Source organism: Cucurbita pepo, unplaced genomic scaffold (genome assembly GCF_002806865.2).
Source record: "Cucurbita pepo subsp. pepo cultivar mu-cu-16 unplaced genomic scaffold, ASM280686v2 Cp4.1_scaffold000252, whole genome shotgun sequence".
NCBI lineage: Eukaryota > Viridiplantae > Streptophyta > Magnoliopsida > Cucurbitales > Cucurbitaceae > Cucurbita > Cucurbita pepo.
Window position 1 is genome coordinate 32431 of NW_019646503.1, and position 23296 is coordinate 55726.

Genomic DNA, 23296 nt, shown 5'->3' on the forward strand with positions numbered 1-23296 from the left:
GAAAATGGAAGGTATATTATTCTCAACATGCTTGAATGAAGCCCCGTTAGAGCCACAGAGCTCAATTGTGTATTAGGGTTGTTTGAGCCTCGGACATGGCCTATACGAAAGGACATGAAGTCCATTAAAGATCCAGAAAGGGTGATTCTATTGGCAAGGGCAAGAATACGTTTCTCTCAAGGGAAAAAAAATACAAACAACTAGACCAATTATGGGTATGAATCTGATTATTTTTGGTATTTATGCAATAATACATAGGCGAGCGATGGAAAGAGAAGGGTAACGTTTCAGCCATATTTTGTTAGTGAGTGATTTAAGAGAGATTAGGAAGCTCTCAAATTCTCCCTTTCTCCTTTGTAATCTCTCTCTAACTATGAATATCGAAAGTGAGTTCTATCAGAGAACAGTGAGATACAAACTTATAATATTTTGGGTCACAAGATGGTCGAGTTAGAGACTTTTCTTTTAAATTGAGGCATATTTTAGAGCTGGAAAGCTTCTACCACATGAGCAAGTGAAAACAATAAGTGTCTACTTAAGGGGTGATGCAAAGTCATGGTTTCCATCAGAGCAACATGGCATGCCATGTATGGGAAAGCTGAGTAGATTCTTGGGATACATTGTTCAAGAGAGTACTTTTCTCGGAAGTGGCAATCCAAAAAAGCTAGCTCAAGAGGAATCAAGAGGAATCAAGAGGAGTCTGCTACAAATAAATTCCATAAAGGAACTACACAAGGGGAGGGATAGTATAAATCATTGAACTGTTCATGCTAAACGGAAGCGACGCACATGAATTGCTAAGGAAATTCTAGAAGAATAGTAGACTGGTGTGGGACTAAGAGCTTTCAACCATGAAGCCAAGACAACTGGGTTTCTATATGATAAGTTTTATCCCGAAAGAACATTCTTGACTCGTCTAATATGAAGCCTTAAGAAATTAGACTTGCAAGCCACACAACTCAAATTTGAATAGCAACTATTTCATTAGTGAGTTTGCAAGATGTGAATCTGCGAAGGGACAGTTCATTAAACTGGATGTTGCAATATCAAAGAGGGGTTGTTGGAGATAAGTTCCAAGGAAAGATTTGGTTTCTGATGACTTAGCCAAATGGAGTCTAGCGGGTCAACATCAGTCGGTTAAGTCACGGAAAAGCTTCTCACCTTATGCTTTCTATGTGGCCATTGAATAGAAGAGAGTTCTGTAATGGTCCAATTGTTCCAATGTTTTTGGTTATTCCGATATTCAAATTGCTTATTTGAAGGCTTTGGTTTATTTACACGTTTTAAGAATACAACTTCAGTCCTAAATTCTAGTTCTTGCTCTTCACTTGTTTTCTCTGTTGTTTATTTGAGAACATACATTGCTCTAGTAAATTCAACTCCGAGGATTAGGAGAACTACCAAGGAACATATATAGCTTTTTACGGCTGGGAGGATTACCGAGTACATATATACAATATATCTAAATGCATGGATACAAATACAGAGACAAATAGTACACTCATTTAGATATATACAGCAGCTAACAAGAAATTCTTGCAAATAGGACAACTTGCTAGCTTCTACACCGTCATTTCTAGGTTACTGAATATAACAGCCCAAGCCCACCGCTAGCAGATATTTTCCTCTTTGGGTTTTCCCCTTCGGGCTTCCCCTCAAGGTTTTTAAAAAGCGTCTGCAAGGGAGAGGTTTCCACACCCTTATAAAGAATATTTCATTCTCCTCTCCAAACGATGTGAGATATCACAATCCACCCACTTTAGGCCCAGCGTCCTCGCGAACACTCGTTCCCCTCTGCAATTGATGTGGGATCTCACAATCTACCCCCCTTCGAGGCTCAACGTCCTAGCTGACACACCACCTAGTGTCTGCCTCTAATACCATTTGTAACAGCCCAAGTCCACCACTAGCAAATATTATCCTCTTTGGGATTCCCCTCGAGGTTTTTAGAACGCGTCTACAAGGGAAAGGTTTCCACACCCTTATAAAGAATGTTTCGTTCTCCTCTCCAAACGATGTGAGATCTCACAATCCAACCTCTTCGGGGCCTAGGGTCCTCGCTGACACTCATTCCCCTCTCCAATCGATGTGGGATCTCACAATCCATCCCCTTTCGGGGCCCAGCGTCCTCGCTGGCACACCACCCAGTGTCTGGCATTGTAACAATTCAAGCCCACCGCTAGTAAATTTTTTCCTCTTTGGGCTTTCCCTTTCGGGCTTTCCCTCAAGGTTTTTAAAACGCGTCTATTAGGGAGAAGTTTCCACACTCTTATAAAGAATGTTTCATTCTCCTCTCCAAACGATGTGAGATCTCACAATCCACCCCCCTTCAGGGCCAGCGTCCTCGCTGACACTTGTTCCCCTCTCCAATCGAGGTGGGATCTCACACTAAATATGTTGAACTCTTCTCAAACAATTTCAGAAAAATATGAAAATATAACTAGCCAAACCTCAAATCAAATGTAGCACTAGTTTTTTACCAAATGATACAAAATATTAATGAGGCCATTGTCAGATAAGCTCTGGAAGGAAATAACTAAATACCATACATTGATGATTAGTACACTAAAGTAAGATGCTATCAGGAGAAATAATCCTTGCATATAAGATTTTCAAACTTTTCATCAAGAAAATAACTAATTCAACGTGATGACGTTAGCATGAGATCTAAGCATGATATATGCTACCATGAAAGCCAACGTTCCTTTTACAAGAGCATAATCGAATCATAGTATTAAACAGGCCGGTGTAATAATTGAGCGGAGGAGGGGGGGAAGGGAAGGCACCATGAGATGATTTAATTCAAATTTCTATCCTGGCAGGATAAACAATAATGCATTTCATTCATACAACGTTCACTTTTCAAACCTAAATCAAGCTCAGATGTAAAATTTGAAATTCAACCGTAAATACTTATGAACTATGATGGCAAGTAAACTAATAAACAAACGGAATAAACTTGTACCTAACTTTGTTTGCATATTCTACATACCCCTCTCCAAAAGTTTCAACCATCAAAGCTTCTTCTACTTTTGCTTTCTGGCCATAGTATAGTGAGCAAACTGCTACTATGAAAAGCAGGCTACCAGGCGCGCGAAGGGCAGCACAGTAAGTGGCGAAAAGGAGCATTGTGGATGCATATATAGGATGGCGAACCCACCGGTAGGGTCCAAACTGCACGACAGCGGTAGGCACCACGACCTTTTCCGAGTACTTTGCAAGATACAATGAGGAATTGTAGTGAGTTAGAAGAGTTATCAGTATCAAAATCCAAATGCCCACATTGCTCCATCCGCCTGGAACTTGATGAAGCTCTGGTCCTTCAAATGCAGCAAGCCAATGTCCAACCATGATACCCACAGAGAACAGTAAGCGATGCAAATTCGGCATGTTCACATCCCATTTGGGATCATGAGGACGAACAAAGTAATCCCCATATAACCTTTTTCGAATGCTAACATTGAAGAAAAAGAAATAGTGATACACAAAGAAGAACACGAAAGGCCATCCTTCAAGGAATCCATTGAAATAGGCAGGCGGGACAAGGGTGAGCCAAGTGAATAAGGAAGTAACAATAGAAAGTTGCTCGAATATGTTGGCTTCGCCAATTAGGTGCTTTCTCAAGCAGTATAATCCGTAGGCGGCCGTCGCAAAAGCCACAATCCAGGGCCAGAACAACCAAGTCCAGCTGAAATACATCCAGAAGAAGGGATTGAAAAACAAATTCAAAGTCGATTTTACAGCTGCAATTGAAATCGCTAGCACCCCAGACCACTTAACGACATCAAAAGGGGTTGTTCGAGAAAGGGTACCTTGCAGTGAATCAAACGAGAAAAATTCGAAGGGTTTAAGAAATGGGTTCGGGGATTTTGAGCTAACTGCATCAGAAGATGAGCACTTGGGCTGGATTCTCATCGTTCTCGACAAAAACAAGGTAGGAGGCGAATTAGTAGAACCATTCGGACGAGTTATCGATGGAGAAAACCTTAGGTGAAAGGGGGAATTGAAAACCATCAAAGGGGACTTCACCTGTTTGTCGAAATGCCTGAATGGAATTTGGTGCCTATCGACCACAGATAGACCGCGGACATTGGTTGAGGAGTGAAAGCACACGGATGAGGCGGCCATTGTTGCAGAGGGAAGAAGGAAAGAGAGTTATTGGGTCATGGAAAGTTGAGCAACATCACCACTGGTTATAGAGAAGAAGAGAGTGGGAATGGCGAAGCGACTAGCAACAGCGGTGGGATAAATTGGCTATCGCACTTGGGTTCGGAAGAGTCCAAGCCCAAAACCTGAATTGAAAAGGGACAAGGGTTGAAATTGAAGACCACCTCGATTAAAAGGGGAGCAAAACATTTTAGATAAGGGTGTTAAGTGATGAGTTTTGACGGCTATGCCGTCCGTTAATAATATTTGCTAGTGGTGGACGGACTTGATCTATTACAACTCTTGTAATGTACGTATTGAAATTGGAGATCTCACATCGGTTGAAAAGAGATTGAAACATTTTCGACAAGTGTGCTAGTAGCTAGTAGATTCGTTTTAAAACTGTGAGTCTGATTGTTATACGTACAGGCCAAAGGTGATAATATTTGCTAGTGGTGAGTTTGGGGCTATTACAACTCTCGTATTGCACGAGTTGAATTTGGAGATCCCATATCAATTGAAGAGGGGAGCGAAACATTTCCGACAAGGGTGTTATCATACGCGTTTAAAACCATGAGGTTGATGGCTATACGCAACGGGCCAAACCTAATAATATTTGCTAGTGGTGGGCTTGAAACTGTTACAACTCTTGTATTGCACGAGTTTAAATCGGAGATCTCACATCGGTTGAAAAGGGGAGCGAAACATTTCCAACAAATAATGCTAGCATACTCGTTTTTAAATTGTGAAGCTGACAGTATACGTAACGAACCAAAGCTGACAATATTTGCTAGTGGTGGGCTTGGGCGGTAATAAATGATATTGGTGCCAGAACGGGAGATGTGTCAGCATTGACCTAACCCACAAGGAGTGTGGATTGTGAGATCCAACCTTAGGACAAAAATGGACAATATTTGCTAGTCGTGAGCTTGGACTCAAGTGTGACATACCTGAACTATAGTCAATCTTTAATTTAACCCTCTTCTATTTTTTCATTAAAAAAATATTTTTAGTTCACATCTTTTTTTTAAATTTTATTTTATTCTAGTCAGTATACTTTTAAATATTTAATTATAGTTTAAACACTCTCAATAAAATTTTAAACTAGTCCTCAAAAAATTAATAATCATAAATTACAATAACACATATTTTTAAAAATCGTAAAAAATATTAATAAATAATTTTGTTCGTCAGAAAAAACTATCCAATAAAATAATTAGTCGAATATTTTTAAAATTTATTTTTAAGAATAGTTTTTTTTTTTTAACAAATTTGATTTTTTTTTTTTTGTAATATCATATGGATATTTAAAAGAACTCGCAATAAAATATATTTTTTAATTACAATTTGTGAATAATTAATTAAAAGTCAACTTAAGTGATGAATATAATTTGTTGTCACATCCTTACTCTATTAACTAAACAAAAATTCTCTATTTAAATATATATATATTTTTAAATTTGGACCTAAATTCAATAAATTTGAATCTGGCCTTAGTTTCATGGGTCACAGGACTTATTAAAATAGGTCGTCACTAATATTATAAATAAAAAAAATTAAAAAAATTAAAAAAAAAAACATGTTTTTCATACTAAAAAAGAACCATATTATAGACTTAGGATAAAATGTTTGACAAGCTACATTAATAAAATATCTGTTTTTTTTAACTAAAAAATACCCATAAAATTGTTAATATTTATTTATTTATTTTCTACGTTATCTCTCTGTCCGTACTGTAAGGCCCAAACTCGTCGCCGCCGTTTGTGCGGCAGTCAACAATGTTCCGTCCAACTTAACGGCGTCAACAAAATTCGTTTAAGTTTTATTAGGGAAATTAAATAATTGTATTTAAATAGGAAATATTATCAGACTTTCTTATTAAATAAAGTATTTTTAATAATTTTATTACATTATTTAACTTTAAAGTAATGACTTAACTACCCTAAAAGATCTCGCCCGCTTTGCTTACATGTAACCTCCCAGCGAATCACGCGCGGTTTAAGGATCGTAAAGGGAAGGGTATTTCCGTAATTTCGCAGAATCAAATGGAACTCTCATAACCACGTCACTACTTCGAATTCTAATCATGCAGTCACGATATTACTGGTCGGTGACACAAGGAAGGACACGTGGAGCGAAGTGAAAGCGAGTAGAGGGAAAAGTGTAAGTAAGAGCGAGTGGGAATTGAGGGGAAGATATTTGGCGGATCAAAAATATCTGGGTAAGTCGTCCACGTTGGCAAAGGGAATAGGCCGATCTGGAAGCGGATATTGCACTTTTTTGGCCTTTCCCGTAAATAAAAAAAAATTAAAATTAAAATTATTAATTTTCCTCTGGAAATATCTAAAAACGAATTGGTTTTCTTCTTCGTTGCTTCGATTTCTTCTTCGATTTCGTTCTTGTTGCTTCTTTTCTTGGGCTCTCTCGCCGGAATTTTCTCGACGGCGATCGTAACTGCCGCTAATTCGAATCCCTAAACTCTCGGAGGAATTAGGTTTTTATTGTTTGGTTTTGATTTAGTCTTGCTCTTGAGTTGAAAAGAGGAACCAGCCCTAGGTTTTGGAGTGGAGGATGGGACCGGAGGTGAAGGTCGGCGATGATAGCGGTGGTGGTGACGATGAAAACGGTGCTCATGAGAGGCGGGTACTTGAGTGGGAGGTAGGTTTGCCAGAAGCCGACGATCTAACTCCTCTGTCTCAGATGTTGATACCGCCGGAGCTTGCATCGGCATTTAGTATATCGACAGGGCCGTGTCGGACGTTGATGGATGTTAATCGAGCATCGCAGGATACGCTATCGAATCTTCGTGGATTTCAATCGCATGCGTTTTCGTCGAATAATTTCAAGTCGTTTAATGATGACCAGACTCGGGATCATGATACGATGGTGGTTGAAGGAGATGAGACGACGGAGAGAGATGCGGGTTCGGATTCTAGGAAATTGAGGAAGGTTGATTGTGTGGAGGAGGCTGATTCTGCTCTTCGGATGGATAACTCGATGGATGATCCGTCCGCTCGGGCCTCGAAGAGACCGAGGCTTGTTTGGACGCCGCAATTACACAAGCGATTTGTGGATGTTGTTGCTCGTCTTGGAATTAAGAACGCGGTTCCCAAAACTATTATGCAGTTGATGAACGTGGAGGGATTGACTCGGGAGAATGTTGCGAGCCATCTTCAGAAATACAGGCTTTACTTGAAGAGGATGCAGGGATCTTCCCACGAGGGCCCGTCGTCGCCGGACCGGATTTTCGCGTCCACGCCTGTACCGCAGACCTTGCACGAGTCTGCCAGCAGTGGGCATGCCAGTGGAAATGGGCATTTGCCAGTTCCGACTCCGATGCCGTATGGACCGCCGATGATGCCCATGCCCATGCTTGGCATGGCAGTGTCTGGTCATGCTCACAGTTATATGGGTATGCCTGTCGCTCACCCGGGAAGCGCACAGGGATACCATAGCTTTGAAACGCATCCTTACAATATGATGCATCAGAGAGATTGGTCGGGGAACAAATACGGCTCGATCGTGCCTTACCCTCATCCGCATGTACCTCCTAGTAGTAATGATAAGTGAATTCCGCAGATTTTCAGGTTGGCTGCTTGATCTTACTGAGTTTTTCCTATACCTTGTTAATGAGTGATATAATTATGTTTTACTGGAGCGATAGTACGGCTTTGGTATCTGGGAATTATTTCATATTATCGATTTAATAGAATTCATTTTACTTTGGCAGCATTGTTAGGAATCTATCCCAATAATATTTGTCCTAAATCTGTTCTTCATTGTTTCTAAAACTGGATTCTGCAAGTGCTGCTTGTGTCTCTAACGAACGGTGTTAAGAATCACGAACCTCCACAATAGTATGACATTACCACTTTGAGTATATTCTCTCATGACTTTTCTTTTAGTTTCCCAAAAGGCCTCATACGAATAGAGATCGTATTACTTACTTATAAACCTATGATGAACCCCAAAATGCCTCATACCACGAGTCGGGATTTGGAGAGGATGGTGTGTTAGTCAGTGGACTTCTCGAACTTAACAACAAATTCTGCTTCAGACACGTGAAATGGTGAACCCCATATAAAATTAAGCTTTGTAAAGCAGTATTATTGAGTTTGTTGAAACTTGAAAGCTTTCTTTTTGTCTAAATATATTTAGTAAGACAATAATTTATGGCTTGTTCATGGCTTTTAGGGGCTACTCTGACTTTGTTTTAAGAACTGTTCCCAGTAACTGTAGTTAAATGACTAGTAAGAAGTAAGAACAAGTTTATTTTGTATTTATGATTTTGGATGGAAGAACATCAGTTAGTTAATCTAAGAAACTGGACATCTGTTACTATGAGTTAACTAAAAAGAAAACATAGAAAAAGAAAAAAAAAGACTTCCAAAAAACATTTCCCATAAAGATGTCTAAACTGAGTTTTTGTTCTAATAAAGCAAAAACGTTCTTTTGGTCTCAAATGGCTTTCAAACAGCGCCTTGTTACTTTCTTTAGTTGAACCACTGCGTGATTACTTCACTCTTCAGCTTCTGATTCCTCCCTATGCGTCCTGCTCATTTAGATAAGCTTCTTTTGTTCTTCACTGTGTAGTCTCCAATCTAAGATTTCCCTTCATCGTGGAGAAATCTAAGCGTTTAGTACGTATTTTTTGTTTGTTGGCTTCCACCTGCAAGTTGTTCTAACACAATGACCATGCTTCAACTTATGGCTTGAAATTGTTGCCAAAATTTGTACAGATATTTATTGATTTCTTTCATTTAATCTTGCTTCCTTATGTAATGGCTTCGTGGATATTTGAACTGTTCATATTATGTCCTATGCATATTCATATAGTCTCCTTCATTTTGAGTGCATGGATCCAGTGGAACTGGTTTGAATGTTAAGAAAGTTATGTTTATAAGACTAAGTTGTTATGATGCAAGGAGATGCAAGAAATTGCAACCTGCTTGACCTTATACTAAAGAGTTTTTTCTTTTACAATCTGCTGTGCTTTTAAACCAACTGCATCATTCAGGTGTGATCTAAGATGCATGACACTGTAGTTACAGGAGAGGCAAGAGATAGCCTAATCTCTCATCACATTGAAAAACTTCCCCATCACCTCTGGTGGATTATAGAAGGATCAAAGGGCACGCCGAATGATCCTTGTCAATGGAATGGATATGTGTGTTGTGATTCTCTCCTTAGGATGACATGAAAAGGTTAATTTTCCTTTGAATGAATGTCTGCTGGGTTATTCTCTTGAATTTAGGCTCAGTTTCATATGCAAAGATCTTTTATGAGTCTTTCTATTTGGTTAAATTGGTTCAACCTTGTCTACTGATTGATGACTACCTCAACTTTATGATTTGCATGCCACTTGCAGATGTCACTCTGGAAGGAAAGAGCGGTGACCAGATTGATCATACGCACATGAGCAACATGTACTTAAACATTTCATGCAATTATATTGTTGTGTTGTCCATCAGTAAGTCAACAATTCCCCCATTATTATATACCTTTGAGATATTATTAAGATTGTGATTTTTATTTTCATACTAGTTTGTGGTTAACTCACGTGAACTTGAGTCATAAGCTCTAGTGGATCTACTTGTAACAACTAAATCCACCGCTATTGTTCTCTTTGGACTTTCCCTTCAAATGCTTCTTCACAAGGTTTTAGAATCCATCTACTAGGAGTAGGTTTCCATGGAATGTTTCGTTCTCCTATTTAACCGATGTAGGATCTCATAGTATTCTAGTGATTTCTCTCCGTCTCTAGACTAATAATAACTGCTGTGAAACTTGGTGATTATACAAGCTCAGTCGCTCCAATAAAAAGTATTTGCTTCAATCTTTCATCTTCAGAACTTTGGATTCAACTTCTCAACAAAATCATGTCGTAATAGAAAAGGTTACCATTAATAGACGTGAATGAGGTCCGTCTTATTCCTTATAGACTGTTTCTTTTGGTGCTGGTTTCACTTCTGTTTACAATTTAACTACTCATGACAAGCAGCTGTATGTTGGGTCTACCTTGGTTTATAGAGATTAGTCCTCGATCATATTTTCGGGTGGGCGGAGACTTTTGGCTACATGGCTCCTCTGCATAATCCAGGGATGGTTCTTGTAACAGCCCAAGATCACCGCTAGCAAGTATTGTTCTATTTGGCCATTACGTACCACCATCAGTCTCACGGTTTTAAAACGCATCTCTGGGCGTTTTCCACCCCCTTATAAGCATTAATTTGTTTCCTTCTCCAACCAATGGTTTTAAAACGCGTTCGTAAGGAAACGTTTGTTTGGAAGAGGTTTGGTTTTCATACCCTTATAAGCAATGATTCGTTTCCCTCTCTAACTAATGGTTTTAAAACGCGTTTGTAAGGAGGTTTTTACACGCTTGTAAGCAATGTTTCATTCCTCTCTCCAACCAAGGGTTTTAAAACGCATGTAAAACATCTTTATAAGCAATGCTTTATATTCAGTAGCTAATTCTTGTCAAAATTTTATTGACAAAATCGACCTCAATTCTCCTCTTTGTCGTGAAGAGCTTGCAATCATTGTGCTAATCCTATTATACAGAAAAAAGTAGCTATCATGTGCTTTTCTAACGAAGCATAGAGTCCTACGGTTAACAAGGTTATCAAATGAATTGTAATGACAGTTGAAATGACCGAAAAATATATATGAGTTAATATATGCTCTAAAGTTGAAAATATCATTAAAAAAATTTTAAAAAGGTCTCTCAATTCAATTATAAATTGAATTAACATCGGGGACGTGAATTAATTATATTATAGAACTTGTTTTATAATATAAAATGGCANATCCAAAAAGGTCCCTCAACTCAATTATAAATTGAATTAACATCGGGACGTGAATTAATTATATTATAGAACTTGTTTTATAATATAAAATGGCATGCCGAGTTTTGAATTTTAACTGAATGAAGAGAATTTTAACTGAATGAAGAGCATAACTCGAGTGGGTAAAACACTCGTTATCATGTTAAAAGTTAATAGTTCGATTCTCTATTACAATTATTGAATCGTNAGTTTTGAATTTTAACTGAATGAAGAGAATTTTAACCGAATGAAGAGCATAACTCGAGTGGGTAAAACACTCGTTATCATGTTAAAAGTTAATAGTTCGATTCTCTATTACAATTATTGNGCGAGTTTTGAATTTTAACTGAATGAAGAGAATTTTAACTGAATGAAGAGCATAACTCGAGTGGGTAAAACACTCGTTATCATGTTAAAAGTTAATAGTTCGATTCTCTATTACAATTATTGAATCGTTGAGCATTGCTTGTGCCATTGCATAAGAGAAGAATATATAATCATTATCATATCATCCTATCATTTTCATAACCTTAGCCGGTACTTTATCTTATGGCCACATATAATAACACAGAAGTTTAAGATTTAGTCTCGTAATTTTTTAAATGTGTTTAAAAGGCCTCTAAACGCGTTTAGATCATTAATTTGTATGGAAGTTTTGTGGACAAATAAAATTTAAACCTATCTGAATTTTGAATGATATATAGGTAATTTTGATCTTTTCGTGTCTAATATGATTTTATTAAACGTTCAACGTCCCATTAAACTCAATTTTCAATCCATCGGATAATCATGAAGGTTCAATAACTCTGAAACCTGAACCTATTTACGGGTGATATTAGTCCAGTGGAGGGTTACGAGAATCTTCTTTGAATAGGGAAACTGCTTTACNATGGAGGGTTACGAGAATCGGAGGGTTACGAGAATCTTCTTTGAATAGGGAAACTGCTTTACCGAGTGAAACAATAGTGAAACCCGAGTGAAAGAAGTCAGAACGTAGATTAAAAGCTATCCCATCCCGATTTATATTATTGTTCAAGCAGAGCAATACACAATTAAACCCAAAGCAAAAAAAGTTAACCTAGCATGGATGATTTACTTTCATCTCTTTGAGCTATTNACCGAGTGAAACAATAGTGAAACCCGAGTGAAAGAAGTCAGAACGTAGATTAAAAGCTATCCCATCCCGATTTATATTATTGTTCAAGCAGAGCAATACACAATTAAACCCAAAGCAAAAAAAGTTAACCTAGCATGGATGATTTACTTTCATCTCTTNCAGATTAAAAGCTATCCCGTCCCGATTTGTATTATTGTTCAAGCATAGCATACACAATTAAACCCAAAGCAAAAATATTTAACCTAGCATGGATGATTTACTTTCATCTCTTTGAGCTATTTTTACCAGAATCAAAGAGGTAACAAAGTAAAAAAGATAAAAACTTGATTCCAAAATTCTCATCCCACAACCTATAGGAACCGGCTATACTAACTAAAAATGGAATAAAATTTTAAAACTATCTCAAAACCTCTCCCCGAAACGGAAAAACAACGCACCCGTGCCCGAGTTATTGTCGACAGCATACTCGACCCGAACAAGGCCTACCTTGACACCAGCACCATATGACGAACCATGCCCCATTCGCCTATATACCTCGGTCGGGTTTCCCTTCACATCCTTCGAACTTCCAAGATCGTTCCCGTGTTCAGCAAATGCATATACATGTGTGCCTTTAACCGGGATTCGTAGCTCAGCTGCAAGCTGAATGAAAGCAATAGGAGCTAGAAATTAGAATGCTGCTCCAAATTCATGTTAAGAGTCGATTAACATTCTCGTGGACGTTCGAGATTTACCTCGAGGATGTTTCGTGCTGCACCGAGCTCACCCATATTGTAACCCCTCACAGAATAGGGCCCTCCAAGGGTAAAGGCATCATAACTTGGAAGGTCTCCTACACAGCCACCATAATGGCCATGGAGGACAAGCACAGGAGGAGGAGGTTTCCCAGCGCCTTCCTCGACCTGCTTCAGCTGTAAAAACCGTGTCAATGTAAGCTGGTGACGGTTGAAGAACGGAAATTTGCTGCCAACTCCGAGGCCTTGGTCTACCTGTAATATACACGAGGTATTCAACAATCAGCCACAGACAAAAGCTGTTCTACTCCCTTTTCGATGTCGCTTAATCAGTGTTCTTTCTACCCATTATTAGTATGTAAACGACGCAAACAGTCGGTTCAACGAAACAATGAAAGGGTAACAAACACGACACGATGCAAATATTAAGAAAGACTTGCACCTGAAATACGTTCCTCTCGCCAACTATAGAGCCATTGACGAATTTCGTATTATCCCGCGTTATGTTCGCTTGTAAAAATGCCATCCAATCGGCACCAGTCCCGCTCAGAGTCGTGGGTGGTCCATCGGCACTAATACCTCCACCAAGCAACGCCCTCTGACCATTCGAACAGATATTACTACTTTCGTCTCGTGTGATTACCTCCTCCATTACAAGCCCGTACGTAAATTTGCTTTGGCGGGTGAAATTCTATTCAACAAATGGCAACAACATTAGAAACATTGTTTCCAAAATATGCTATAAAACGAGATAAGCACCTCGGTAATATTAGCTTTAACACCAGCTCGATCGACCCATATCGGTGGAACTTCATCTGCCCCTGGTCCACCAGTGAAGACAGGACTCAGTTTTCGGCTGTTGAAGCAACTAACTCGAAGTGTTCGATTACGTGGGTTATAGACACCATCGAAATATGGATGCACGTACTCGAGCTTAAACGAAAGGTCATCCTGAGGAGATTTCATCGTTCAAAAGTGTTTGGGACAAATAGCCAGAAGCAGTGAAAGAGAAAACTAAACAATAATACTGATTGAACTACCTGGGGATTGAAAAAATTACTTGTTGTTATAGTACCAAGAATCGATCGATTCAACCCTTTGATATTTCGATGTTCGAAAGTAACCGTTCCACCGGGCTGCAGTGAAGCCTAAGAACACAAATCCCAGAAACATGTTCGATCGTAATTCGAATCTAAACGGTGGTAAAAAGTAAAGAACATAGCGTAACAAGGCATAACGTACCAAAGTGGGACGTCCACCACGCCCAGGAACAATGCTCCATTCTGAACTGACTTCAGCGGTTTTTTGGTCGAGTTCTTTAAGTTTAATTTCGACGATAATCCCTCCTTCGCTCTTCTCGTCGGGTCGTGGATTCACTTCAATATTGGAAAACAAAGCAAGCGAGTTGATGTTCCTCAGAGCTTGCTTTCCTGCTTCTATGTTAAAAACATGGCCCGGGCGAAGCTGTGACACGATTCAAAATTTTGAACACATAAGAATGCCTAGCCACCCAACAAAGTTACAATTGTGACTCTATGAGACCCTCCCGTTAACACCGTTACCTAAATGATAAATGACGATGTGACGTGCTTATCGGATATATATCGAACCATTTGAAACAATGAGATGAAGAACAATAGACAACTAAACAAAATAAATAGAGTGACGGTTTTAAAAAGGATGATATATATGCCACATTTTTTTTTGGTCCAATTTTCGATTTCCCTTCTATGTTGTGTTGATACAATTAACGTTTCCATGTACGATAACTGTAACGACATAAGTCCACCACTAATAGATATTGTCCTCTTTTGGCTTCCCCTCAAGTTTTAAAACATGTCTGCGAGGGAGAGGTTTCCACACTCTTATAAAGAATGTTTCGTTCTCCTCCCCAACCGACGTGGGATCTCACAATCAACCCCCTTCAAGGCCCAGCGTCCTCGCTGGCATTTGTTCCTTTGTGGGACCCCCCAATCCACCCCCTTCAGGACCCCGTCCTTGCTGACACAAGCCTCATGTCCACCCCCTTCAGGACTCAGCCTTCTCGCTGGCACATCACCCAGTGTTTTTTCTCCTCCCCAACCGATGTGGGATCTCACAATTCATCCCCCTTTGGGTCCCAATGTCCTCGCTGACATTTGTTCCTTTCTCCAACCGATGTGAGACACCCCAATACACCCCCCTTTGGAGCCAATGTCCTTGCTGGCAAACCGCCTCGTGTCCTCCCCCCTTCAGGGCTCAACCTTCTCGCTGGCACACCACCTCGTGTCCACCCCCTTCAAGGCTCGGTCTTCTCGCTGGCACATCACTCAGTGTTTTGCTCTCCTCCCCAACCAATGTGGGATCTCACAATCCACCCTCCTACAGGGCCCAGCGTCCTCGACGCTAGCATCTGTTCCTTTCTCCAATCGATGTCAGACCCCCAATCCACCCCCTTTGGGGCCAATGTCCTTGCTGGTACACCGCCTCACGTCCACCCTCACTTCAGGGCTCAACCTTCTCGCTGGCACATCGCCCGGTGTCTAGCTCTGATACTGTTTGTAACGGCCTAAGCCCACCACTAGCAGATATAGTCCTCTTTGGGATTCCCCTTCCAAGCTCCCCTCAAAGTTTTAAAACACGTCTACTAGGGAGAGGTTTCCACACCCTTATAACAAATGTTTCGTTCTCCTCCCCAACCGATGTAGATCTCACAATAACAGTGTTAACCCCATCAACTACATATCGTCATTGTTAAGATAAGAAAAACACACATGAAACTCCTTAAAGTTTATGAACTAAATGGGGCCACAAGCATCAAACTTTAGGATCAAAATTTTAATTGAACCAACAATTATTGAAACAATCAAACACCAAGTGAAGGTTATATAGGATTCTACCTGTTTGGGCAATTCCCTCCTCACCACAGGGAGTTGAGTGTTTCCCTCAACAACATTACCAAGCTTGTCTTGGAACTGAATCACCAGCTGAGTTATGTCCCCTTCCACCACCTCACAAACAACCTCTTTGGTATTCAAATTCCCAAAATTCACCACCTGAGCGCACGCATACCCTTCGTCGTGGTACCATTTCTGCACTGTGTCCCGAATCTTCTGCAAAAGCCTCGCACTCACCTTACCACGATCCCTCAACATCCTTAGCACCTCCCTCTCCACTGACTCTGGTAACAAACATGGCCTCGCCCTATCAATTCTCCTCTTGTATTCCCTCTCCTGGCTCCTAAAATACGCCATCTTCTCCTTATCCGTCATATCGGCGTCCATTTCCATCGGCTTTGACTGCTTCATCAGACCAACATTGATACATCTAAACCTATTGGCAGACTGCCAAGTACTTTCATTGAACGAAATTGTGATACCAAGAGTACCATCAGTGTTAGTTTTACCTTCTAAATCGACCTTCTCGAACATCCCACACGTCGCCAGGTTTTCGAGCTCTTTCTGAAGCTGAGCCTTGGTGTATATCCCACCAGGTCTCAATGAAACCATCTCAAAGAACGAGTCCTCGGTGCCGACGGTGGTTTTCCTCCGGCGATCAAAGAACTGAATATCAGAAACCTTATATTTCTTAAACCCACTAAGCTTATTTAGCTGCACCACAATGTTGGCAGGCAAACCATGAGAATCCCATTCCCGAGTCTGTGGCTCGTCGGCCAATGCAGCAGGGGAAAAAAATCTCCTCCAAAACCCGCCGCTCTCGTCACCGCCTCCGCCACCGCCACCGCCTCCGCCACTCCCTCCACCAAAATTCCCATCCCCATTTCCGAGAAACGAGCAGAATTTGAGAACAAGGGTAACAGAGGAGGACAGAGCAAGGGCTTTAACGATGGATTTGATGTGGGGTTTGGAAGGATTGGATTGAACGGGTTGTGGGGTTTGGGAAGAGGAAGATTGATGGCATTTCAAAGTGGGGAAATGGGGTTTGTTAGAGACGGCGATTGAGGGCGGAATCCGGCGCCGGCGGCGGGAAGCCGGTGAGTTGGGGAAATTCGTAGCAGTGGGGAGATGGGTTTGCGCCGTAAGGGCTGGCATCTTGGATCGAGAGCCAAAGAGAAGGCGATAAGAAGAAATCGGAATTTTGATTTTGTTCTTTGCTCAATTATCTTCTGTTCTTGCTTCTCTTCTCTATATCAGCAATTTTATTTTTTAATTTTTTTTTATTTTTTTTTAATTTTTGTTTTTTAAGGGCGACTTTTTCAACGTCTTTTATTATTCTAATACTAAATTATTAAAAACTTTAAATTAATAAAAATACTCTTTTTAATTTCATAAAAGTTTAAAAAATAAACCATCAATAAATAAAAATACTCTTTTTAATTTTATAAAATTTAAAAATATCTTTATTATAAAAAAATTAAAAATTTATTACAGTCAATGTATAGACGAAAATCGTCTACAAATACTCATAAATTATCTATAAATTTTTTAATATTATTTTTAAAAATTTATAAGTAATTTTGAAATGCAGTAATCATATTTTAAAATTTTAAAATTTTAAAAAAAATTAAGAAAATTCAAATATAATATTTAAGTATTTTTGAAATAAAAGTAAAATTTAATGATATTTTTAATAATTTAATTAAAATATTGAATTATTACAAATTTAAAAGCAGGAAGAACCAAAGAGCTTTAAAAGCCTTTAAAAATGAATTTTAAGATGATACAAATAATATTGCCCTAATTCCACGAGTTTGAATGAAGACGAAGATGAAAACAGTAAGAAATTCCCAATTGATGTCTCAATAAATCGTTTGAATCATACTTCCCAGATTAATCCAGAGTTGAGTTCAGTCCAATTCGTTTAGCCTCTGAGTCACCGGCTCTCTCTCGCCGTCGCTACCACCGCCGGGGAGCGTTCGGAGCTTCTTCTCTCCCTCAGTTTCTCCCCAACCCATTGCTTACAACAGACCCACCTTGGTTCCCACTACAAACCCTGAAAAATGTCCGGCGGGTTTTTCCGGGTAATGATCGAAATGAACTTATAACTTAGTTTTCAGCTCGTTTCTTGGTTCTTTGTTTAATCCCAAACGAATCAGCGTGTTTCTGAATCCATGTGTTCTTGGCTGGGCGAGTGTTTAGGGGTTTGGGTCTTGATTGGACAAGTTCTTTTTAGTAGCTTTCATTATCATTGTGAAGTTGAAGAACTTCCCAACTTATTGTTCTTGTTTATAAATTGTTCTTTCTCTTGTTAGATCAGAATTATCATTTCATGATTAATTTGTCTTAATTGTGGATTTTTCCTGTATGTTCTTGGTATTTTCTTGAGGTTTTTATGGACGTTTTTTACTAGGGTACGACTGCGGACCAAGACACTCGTTTTTCAAACAAGCAAGCAAAGCTGCTGAAGTCACAGAAGTTCCCTGCTGAACTAGACCAACTGGTTCGTTGTTTTCATCTTCAAATTATTATGTTGTGGTAATTGCAATTGAGTGAAATGTTAATCCGTACTGCTATGAATGTTAAACCATTTTAAGGGTTAATTAGTAATTCTTAAGCACGAGTGATGTGTCTTAGGTTGATACGACAAAGGTGAAGATGGACGTTATCAGGCCGTGGATTGCTACGAGGGCGACTGAGCTTCTTGGGTTTGAAGATGAAGTTCTTATTAACTTCATATATGGCCTTTTGGATAGCAAGGTAATTAAAAGATTTTTACTGTAGAATTGCTATTATTACTTGAGTTCGATAATTGTAAGGTGGGATATCGAACCATCAATGCTTAAGATGGTAATAAGTACGGAGCTATTCTTGTGTTCTCTCAGATTTTCTTATTATAATTGCATTATGTGATATATGGTCTAATATGGAACCAACCCAAGAGAAAGTTTTGATACTAAATGATAAGGAATCACTATAAGNTAAACACAAGAGAAAGTTTTGATACTAAATGATAAGGAATCACTATAAGGGAAGTAAGATTCAGATTACTTTGTTGATCGAATATCTCAAGGCAAGAACACTTGTTTGAGATTCGAATCACTCTACAAGCAAGATTGATCATATCGAGCTTGAATGATTCTACATGCAAACTAAACTACATAGAATTGCAAAGAAACTTAGCCATTGGCTAAAGGAAAGCACAAAGGCTCCTTTTACTACATCTTTTGATAATTTTGACAACATTTTCTTCCCATCTTCCCTGAAGTTTATGTTGCATGATTGATGTCTTGGTTCATATCATGGTCGTTCCGTTATAAGGCTATTGAATGGTGGTTCGGCTCAAGACATACTACACTAGTGGCATGTGGCAGATGAATTGAGGCTGTCCCAGTTTACTAAAATGCATACTCTATAGAAATGGTTTAAGCTGTACTGTTCAATTTGCATCAATTAACTGCTTTGGTACAGGAAGTAAATGGGAAGGAAGTTCAAATACAACTCACTGGGTTCATGGAAAAGAACACTGTGAAGTTTATGAAAGAGCTTTGGACACTACTTCTAAGTGCCCAGAAGAACGCCAGTGGTGTACCTCAACAATTTTTGGATGCCAAGGAAGAAGAAATTAGGAAGAAGAAGGTTTCTAGATTTCGTTAAGTTTTATTGTACGGCTAGTAGTTACGTGGATTGCTCGGTGTCTTTCAATTGATTAGTTCTCTTTGATTATTATAGGCAGAGACAGATTTTCTTGCAAATGAAATTCAGAAAAAGAGAGAGAAGGAACATAAAGAAATTGAGGAGCAGAGATCAAAGAATATGGTAAGTTGTTTATTTATGTTGGAGTTGTAATTGATTGAAATTGGTTTTTGGTCATAACTTTTCTCTGTATTTCCTCTGGCATTCAGCTAGCTTCTGCAATTATTTGGGTTCATGTCCTTTACCTCGAACTACTGTAGGACGATGGGGCTGAAAAGGTGGCCGATTTTGTATTGGAGCCTACGTCAATGAATCGTTCAGAGGACGAGGAAGAGGCTGAAAAGAGTAATGGTGTTAGGGGAAGAAGCAGGTAATGACTTGTGATAAACTGATTTTCAGATTTAGTGTGATGCTTTATTTTTGTACCGGTTAAGATATGATGGAGAAGCATTTTTGTGAGATCCTGCGTCGGTTGGGGAGGAGAACGAAACATTCTTTATAAGGGTGTGGAAACCTCTCCCTAGCAGATGCGTTTTAAAACCTTGAGGGGAAGCCTAGAAGGAATTGCCCAAAGAGGACAATATCTGCTAGTGGAGCTGTTACAAATGGTATTAGAGCCAGACATCGGGTGGTGTGCCAGCAAGGACGCTGAGCTTCGAAGGGGGGTAGACATCAGGTGGTGTGCCAGCGAGGACATTGGGGCTTGAGAGACGGGGGAGGGGGGGGATGGATTGTGAGATCCCACGTTGGTTGGGGAGGAGAACGAAACATTCTTTATAAGTGTGTAAAAACCTATAAGTGTGTGAGAACGAAATATTTATGTGTACTATGGTGCTTTTCAGAATCTCCTAGTTGTACTAATGCTTTTGTCCTATTTTTTTTTAGTGATGGACACAAGTCAAGGAGCATGTCTCGATCACCTCAACGGCTACGAGACTCCTTTTCGCAAGAAAGATTATCTATTAGCCCACGTCGTAGGGACCATCGTGATTCATCCTCTCCTCGACATAGATCATCTGATTCAAGAAGGTCTAGATCTACTTCACATCGTAAATCTCTTTCTCCAGTAGTGCATCAGTTGCGGTCTCCTTCTCAACATAGTTCACCATCTCCTCATTGTAAATCACCACATCAACTATCTTCGTCTGGGCAACGTCGATCATCGTCACCTGCACAACGAAGGTCACCATCACTTGATAAGCATAATAGATCACCATCACCATCTGAGCATTGCAGGTCACTATCACCAATTAGACACAGTCGTTTGCCTTCACCTGCTCGACGTCGTAGATCACCATCTCCTGAATGGCGTCGTAGATCACCATCTCCTGAATGGCGTCGTAGATCACCATCTCCTGAATGGCGTCGTAGATCACCATCACCAAAATGGAGTCGTAGGTCACCATCACCAAGACGACGTCGTAGGTCACCATCACCAAGACGACGTCGTAGGTCTCCATCACCAAGACGACGTCGTAGGTCTCCATCACCAAGACGGCGTCACAGGTCTCCATCACCTGTACGACGCCAAAGGTCACCAACTCCTGTACGACGCCGAAGGTCACCAACTCCTGTACGACGTCGAAGGTCACCAACTCCTGTACGACGTCGATGGTCACCATCTCCAATACGAAGTCGAAGGTCACCATCGTCGCCGCGTCATTACAGGTCACCATCTCCACACCGTCGCAAATCACCTTCCCTTGTGCGTCGTCATAGATCGCCATCTCCAGCACACTACCGGAGATCGCCCTCACCTATTAAACGCCACCCATCTCGTTCTCCAAGGCAACGCTCTATGTCACCTTCATCCTCACCAATACAGAAATGGGATAGGCCATCACCACATGATCATCACATAACACCCTCTCCTCTAGAACGTAGATCTCCATCATCTCCAGCACGTCTCAAGAGATCAAGCCTTTCTCAACATAGATCCATTTCACCATATGATCGGAGTTATTCATCAAAGGAGCGGGGAAACCGATCGCCTGTCAAAGTAAAATCTCCCAGGGTCAGAACCAGGTACTTCTCTTTTCCTGTATTAAGCTTGCATCCTGTGTGATGGTTTCTACCTACTTAGCTGCATGTTATTAATCTGTTGATCAAAACTGCTAGATGGTAAGAGTACTAGCCATCTATAGAACAGTAAATCTGCAGGCTGCTGTTGAAACTTTTTAGTTCTTGAATTTGTGAATTAATTTAACTTGATCTTTAGTGTTGAGATCCTTAGAAACTTTTACTATTTGTTTGGCTCATATGATTGTGATTTGCTTTGCTGGGTTTTTGTGTTGTCCCACGTTGGTTGGGGAGGAGAACAAACCACCATTTATAAAGGTGTGGAAACCTTCCTCTAGCAGACGCATTTTAAAGCCTTGAGGGGAAGCCCGAAAGGGAAAGCCAGCCCAAAAAGGACAATATCTGCTAGCGGTGGATCTGGGTCGTTACAAATGGTATTCGAGCCAGACACTGGACGATGTACTAGCCTTCTTGCTGTTCCCCGAAGGGGGGTAGACATGAGGCGGTGTGCAAGTAAGGACGCTGGGCCCCAAAGGGGGTGGATTTGGGGGCAGTCCCACATCGATTGGAGGAAGGAAAGAGTGTCAGCAAGGACGCTGGGCCCCGAAGAGGGGTGGATTGTGATGTCCCCCATTGGTTGGGGAGGAGAACAAACCACCATTTATAAGGGTGTGGAAACCTTCCCCTAGCAGATGCATTTTAAAGCCTTGAGGGGAAGCCCGAAAGGGAAAGCCCGAAAGGGAAAGCCAGCCCAAAAAGGACAATATATGCTAGCGGTGGATCTGGGTCGTTACAGTTTTATTCATCTGTTTTATGATAAGTTCAGAGTGTTAGTTTATGGACTTGCCCCTGATTCTTTGGAATTTAGAAAGAAATATCAGGAACTAAGGATCCTTGTAGAAGGGTATTCTGTTATTTTAATCGTTTATACGTGAAATTACAGGCCTGTTACTCTTGTTTTTGTTTTATATTTATTTTGTAGTGATGAAAAAAGCTACTCACGCCGAGGTAAAGCCAAGGAAACTGAGGCTCGGACTGTCGAAAATAATAATAACCGGCGCGAGGTCTCAGATTCTGATATGGAGGAAGGCTATAAGCATAAAACCAGAAGTAAGGGTAGGAAAAGACACAGAAGATCAGACAAGAGTGACACTTCTTCGGAGAGAAGACATAGAAGATCAGACAGGAGTGACACTTCTTTAGAGAGAAGACACAGAAGATCAGACAGGCGCGACACTTCTTCGGAAGACAGCTATGATAGTGAATTGGAGAGGAAGGAGGCCCGGAGAAGGAAGGAGGAGGAGAGGAGGTGTTGGAAGGAGAAGAAGCGACAAAGACGTGAAGAGCATCGACGTAAAAAGGAAAAGCGGCGTGCTGAGAAGACGAAAGCTAAGACTTTCAGTTATGATTGCTCGGAAGAGTGTTGTCCGAGTGATAGTGCGTATGAGGCCGAGCAGAGAAGGTTAGAGGTCGAGTTGAGGAATAAGGCACTGGAAGCATTCAATGCAAGGAAAGGGAGAAGGCATAATAGATCTTCAGAATAGTCTTGTCCTTCCACATAAAAGGTATTGATAAATGGTGATTTCTTTGATGTTCATTTGAATGCAAACTCAGCACAGAGCTTGTTTTGGAGTTCTTTTAGAATGGCAGCCTTACCTTAGCTACTTACAGAAATCTTATCGAATCTTTAACTCAATGTTGCATAGACGTGTAAAAAGTTAAGTACACTAACTAAACACACACAGGAGTACGAGAACAAAACTTAAAATTTAATCTAATTTACATTTGTAATTAAGGTTTGGTAACGGTATCTCCACATTTCGACCAATAGGGAGAGGACCCTAGAGCGGATTTCCCCCTAACAGGATGACAAGAGACGAC

General features: G+C 40.2%; 4 protein-coding genes across 8 annotated transcripts; 2 read left to right on the plus strand and 2 right to left on the minus strand.

Annotated features, from left to right (window-relative positions):
• Positions 1–2793: 2793 nt before the first annotated feature.
• Positions 2794–4291, minus strand: LOC111784636. The gene has a single exon (XM_023665271.1). It carries the CDS (start codon positions 4126–4128, stop codon positions 2938–2940), a length of 1191 nt encoding a protein of 396 aa, XP_023521039.1. The 5' UTR covers positions 4129–4291; the 3' UTR covers positions 2794–2937.
• A 2199-nt stretch (positions 4292–6490) lies between these two features.
• On the plus strand, positions 6491–9646 carry LOC111784650 (transcription factor PCL1-like). 4 transcript variants are annotated; one of them, XR_002813570.1, is made up of 3 exons: positions 6491–7733; positions 9164–9350; positions 9515–9646. XR_002813570.1 is itself a non-coding variant. In XM_023665287.1 (2 exons), the coding sequence occupies exon 1, from the start codon at positions 6718–6720 to the stop codon at positions 7714–7716; it is 999 nt and encodes a 332-aa protein (XP_023521055.1). In that variant the 5' UTR covers positions 6491–6717; the 3' UTR covers positions 7717–7733; positions 9515–9646. The 4 variants fall into 4 exon arrangements, 1 of the variants encoding a protein (XP_023521055.1); XR_002813571.1 differs by having other exon boundaries at positions 9192–9350; XR_002813572.1 differs by having other exon boundaries at positions 9198–9350.
• Positions 9647–12257: 2611 nt separating this feature from the next.
• LOC111784642 (protein TOC75-3, chloroplastic-like) lies at positions 12258–16907 on the minus strand. The gene is made up of 7 exons (XM_023665276.1): positions 15704–16907; positions 14067–14288; positions 13865–13972; positions 13584–13775; positions 13267–13515; positions 12825–13079; positions 12258–12732 (listed from the first exon to the last, which is right to left on the minus strand). The coding sequence occupies exons 1-7, from the start codon at positions 16853–16855 to the stop codon at positions 12493–12495; spliced, it is 2418 nt and encodes an 805-aa protein (XP_023521044.1). The 5' UTR covers positions 16856–16907; the 3' UTR covers positions 12258–12492.
• Positions 16908–17550: 643 nt separating this feature from the next.
• On the plus strand, positions 17551–23111 carry LOC111784643 (serine/arginine repetitive matrix protein 1-like). Of its 2 annotated transcripts, none has more exons than XM_023665277.1 (8): positions 17551–17784; positions 18114–18203; positions 18338–18460; positions 19172–19339; positions 19433–19519; positions 19657–19766; positions 20282–21421; positions 22398–23111. In XM_023665277.1, exons 1-8 carry the CDS (start codon positions 17764–17766, stop codon positions 22957–22959), a joined length of 2301 nt encoding a protein of 766 aa, XP_023521045.1. In that variant the 5' UTR covers positions 17551–17763; the 3' UTR covers positions 22960–23111. The 2 variants fall into 2 exon arrangements, with proteins under 2 accessions (XP_023521045.1, XP_023521046.1); XM_023665278.1 differs by having other exon boundaries at positions 17774–17784; positions 18114–18238.
• The last annotated feature ends 185 nt before the right edge of the window (positions 23112–23296 follow it).

What these genes read in the sequence shown, in the direction of transcription:
- LOC111784642 (XM_023665276.1), bottom strand. Translation starts at nt 16,855, where the DNA reads ATGCCAGCCCTTACGGCGCAAACCCATCTCCCCACTGCTACGAATTTC. An exon ending in GCGAGAGGAACGTATTTCAG is followed by an intron (nt 13,080 to 13,266) that starts GTGCAAGTCTTT and finishes TGTATATTACAG; the next exon opens with GTAGACCAAGGCCTCGGAGT. An exon ending in CAGCACGAAACATCCTCGAG is followed by an intron (nt 12,733 to 12,824) that starts GTAAATCTCGAA and finishes GCTTTCATTCAG; the next exon opens with CTTGCAGCTGAGCTACGAAT.
- LOC111784643 (XM_023665277.1), top strand. Translation starts at nt 17,764, where the DNA reads ATGTCCGGCGGGTTTTTCCGG. An exon ending in ATGGCCTTTTGGATAGCAAG is followed by an intron (nt 18,461 to 19,171) that starts GTAATTAAAAGA and finishes GCTTTGGTACAG; the next exon opens with GAAGTAAATGGGAAGGAAGT. An exon ending in TCTCCCAGGGTCAGAACCAG is followed by an intron (nt 21,422 to 22,397) that starts GTACTTCTCTTT and finishes TTTATTTTGTAG; the next exon opens with TGATGAAAAAAGCTACTCAC.
- LOC111784636 (XM_023665271.1), bottom strand. Translation starts at nt 4,128, where the DNA reads ATGGCCGCCTCATCCGTGTGCTTTCACTCCTCAACCAATGTCCGCGGT.
- LOC111784650 (XM_023665287.1), top strand. Translation starts at nt 6,718, where the DNA reads ATGGGACCGGAGGTGAAGGTCGGCGATGATAGCGGTGGTGGTGACGAT.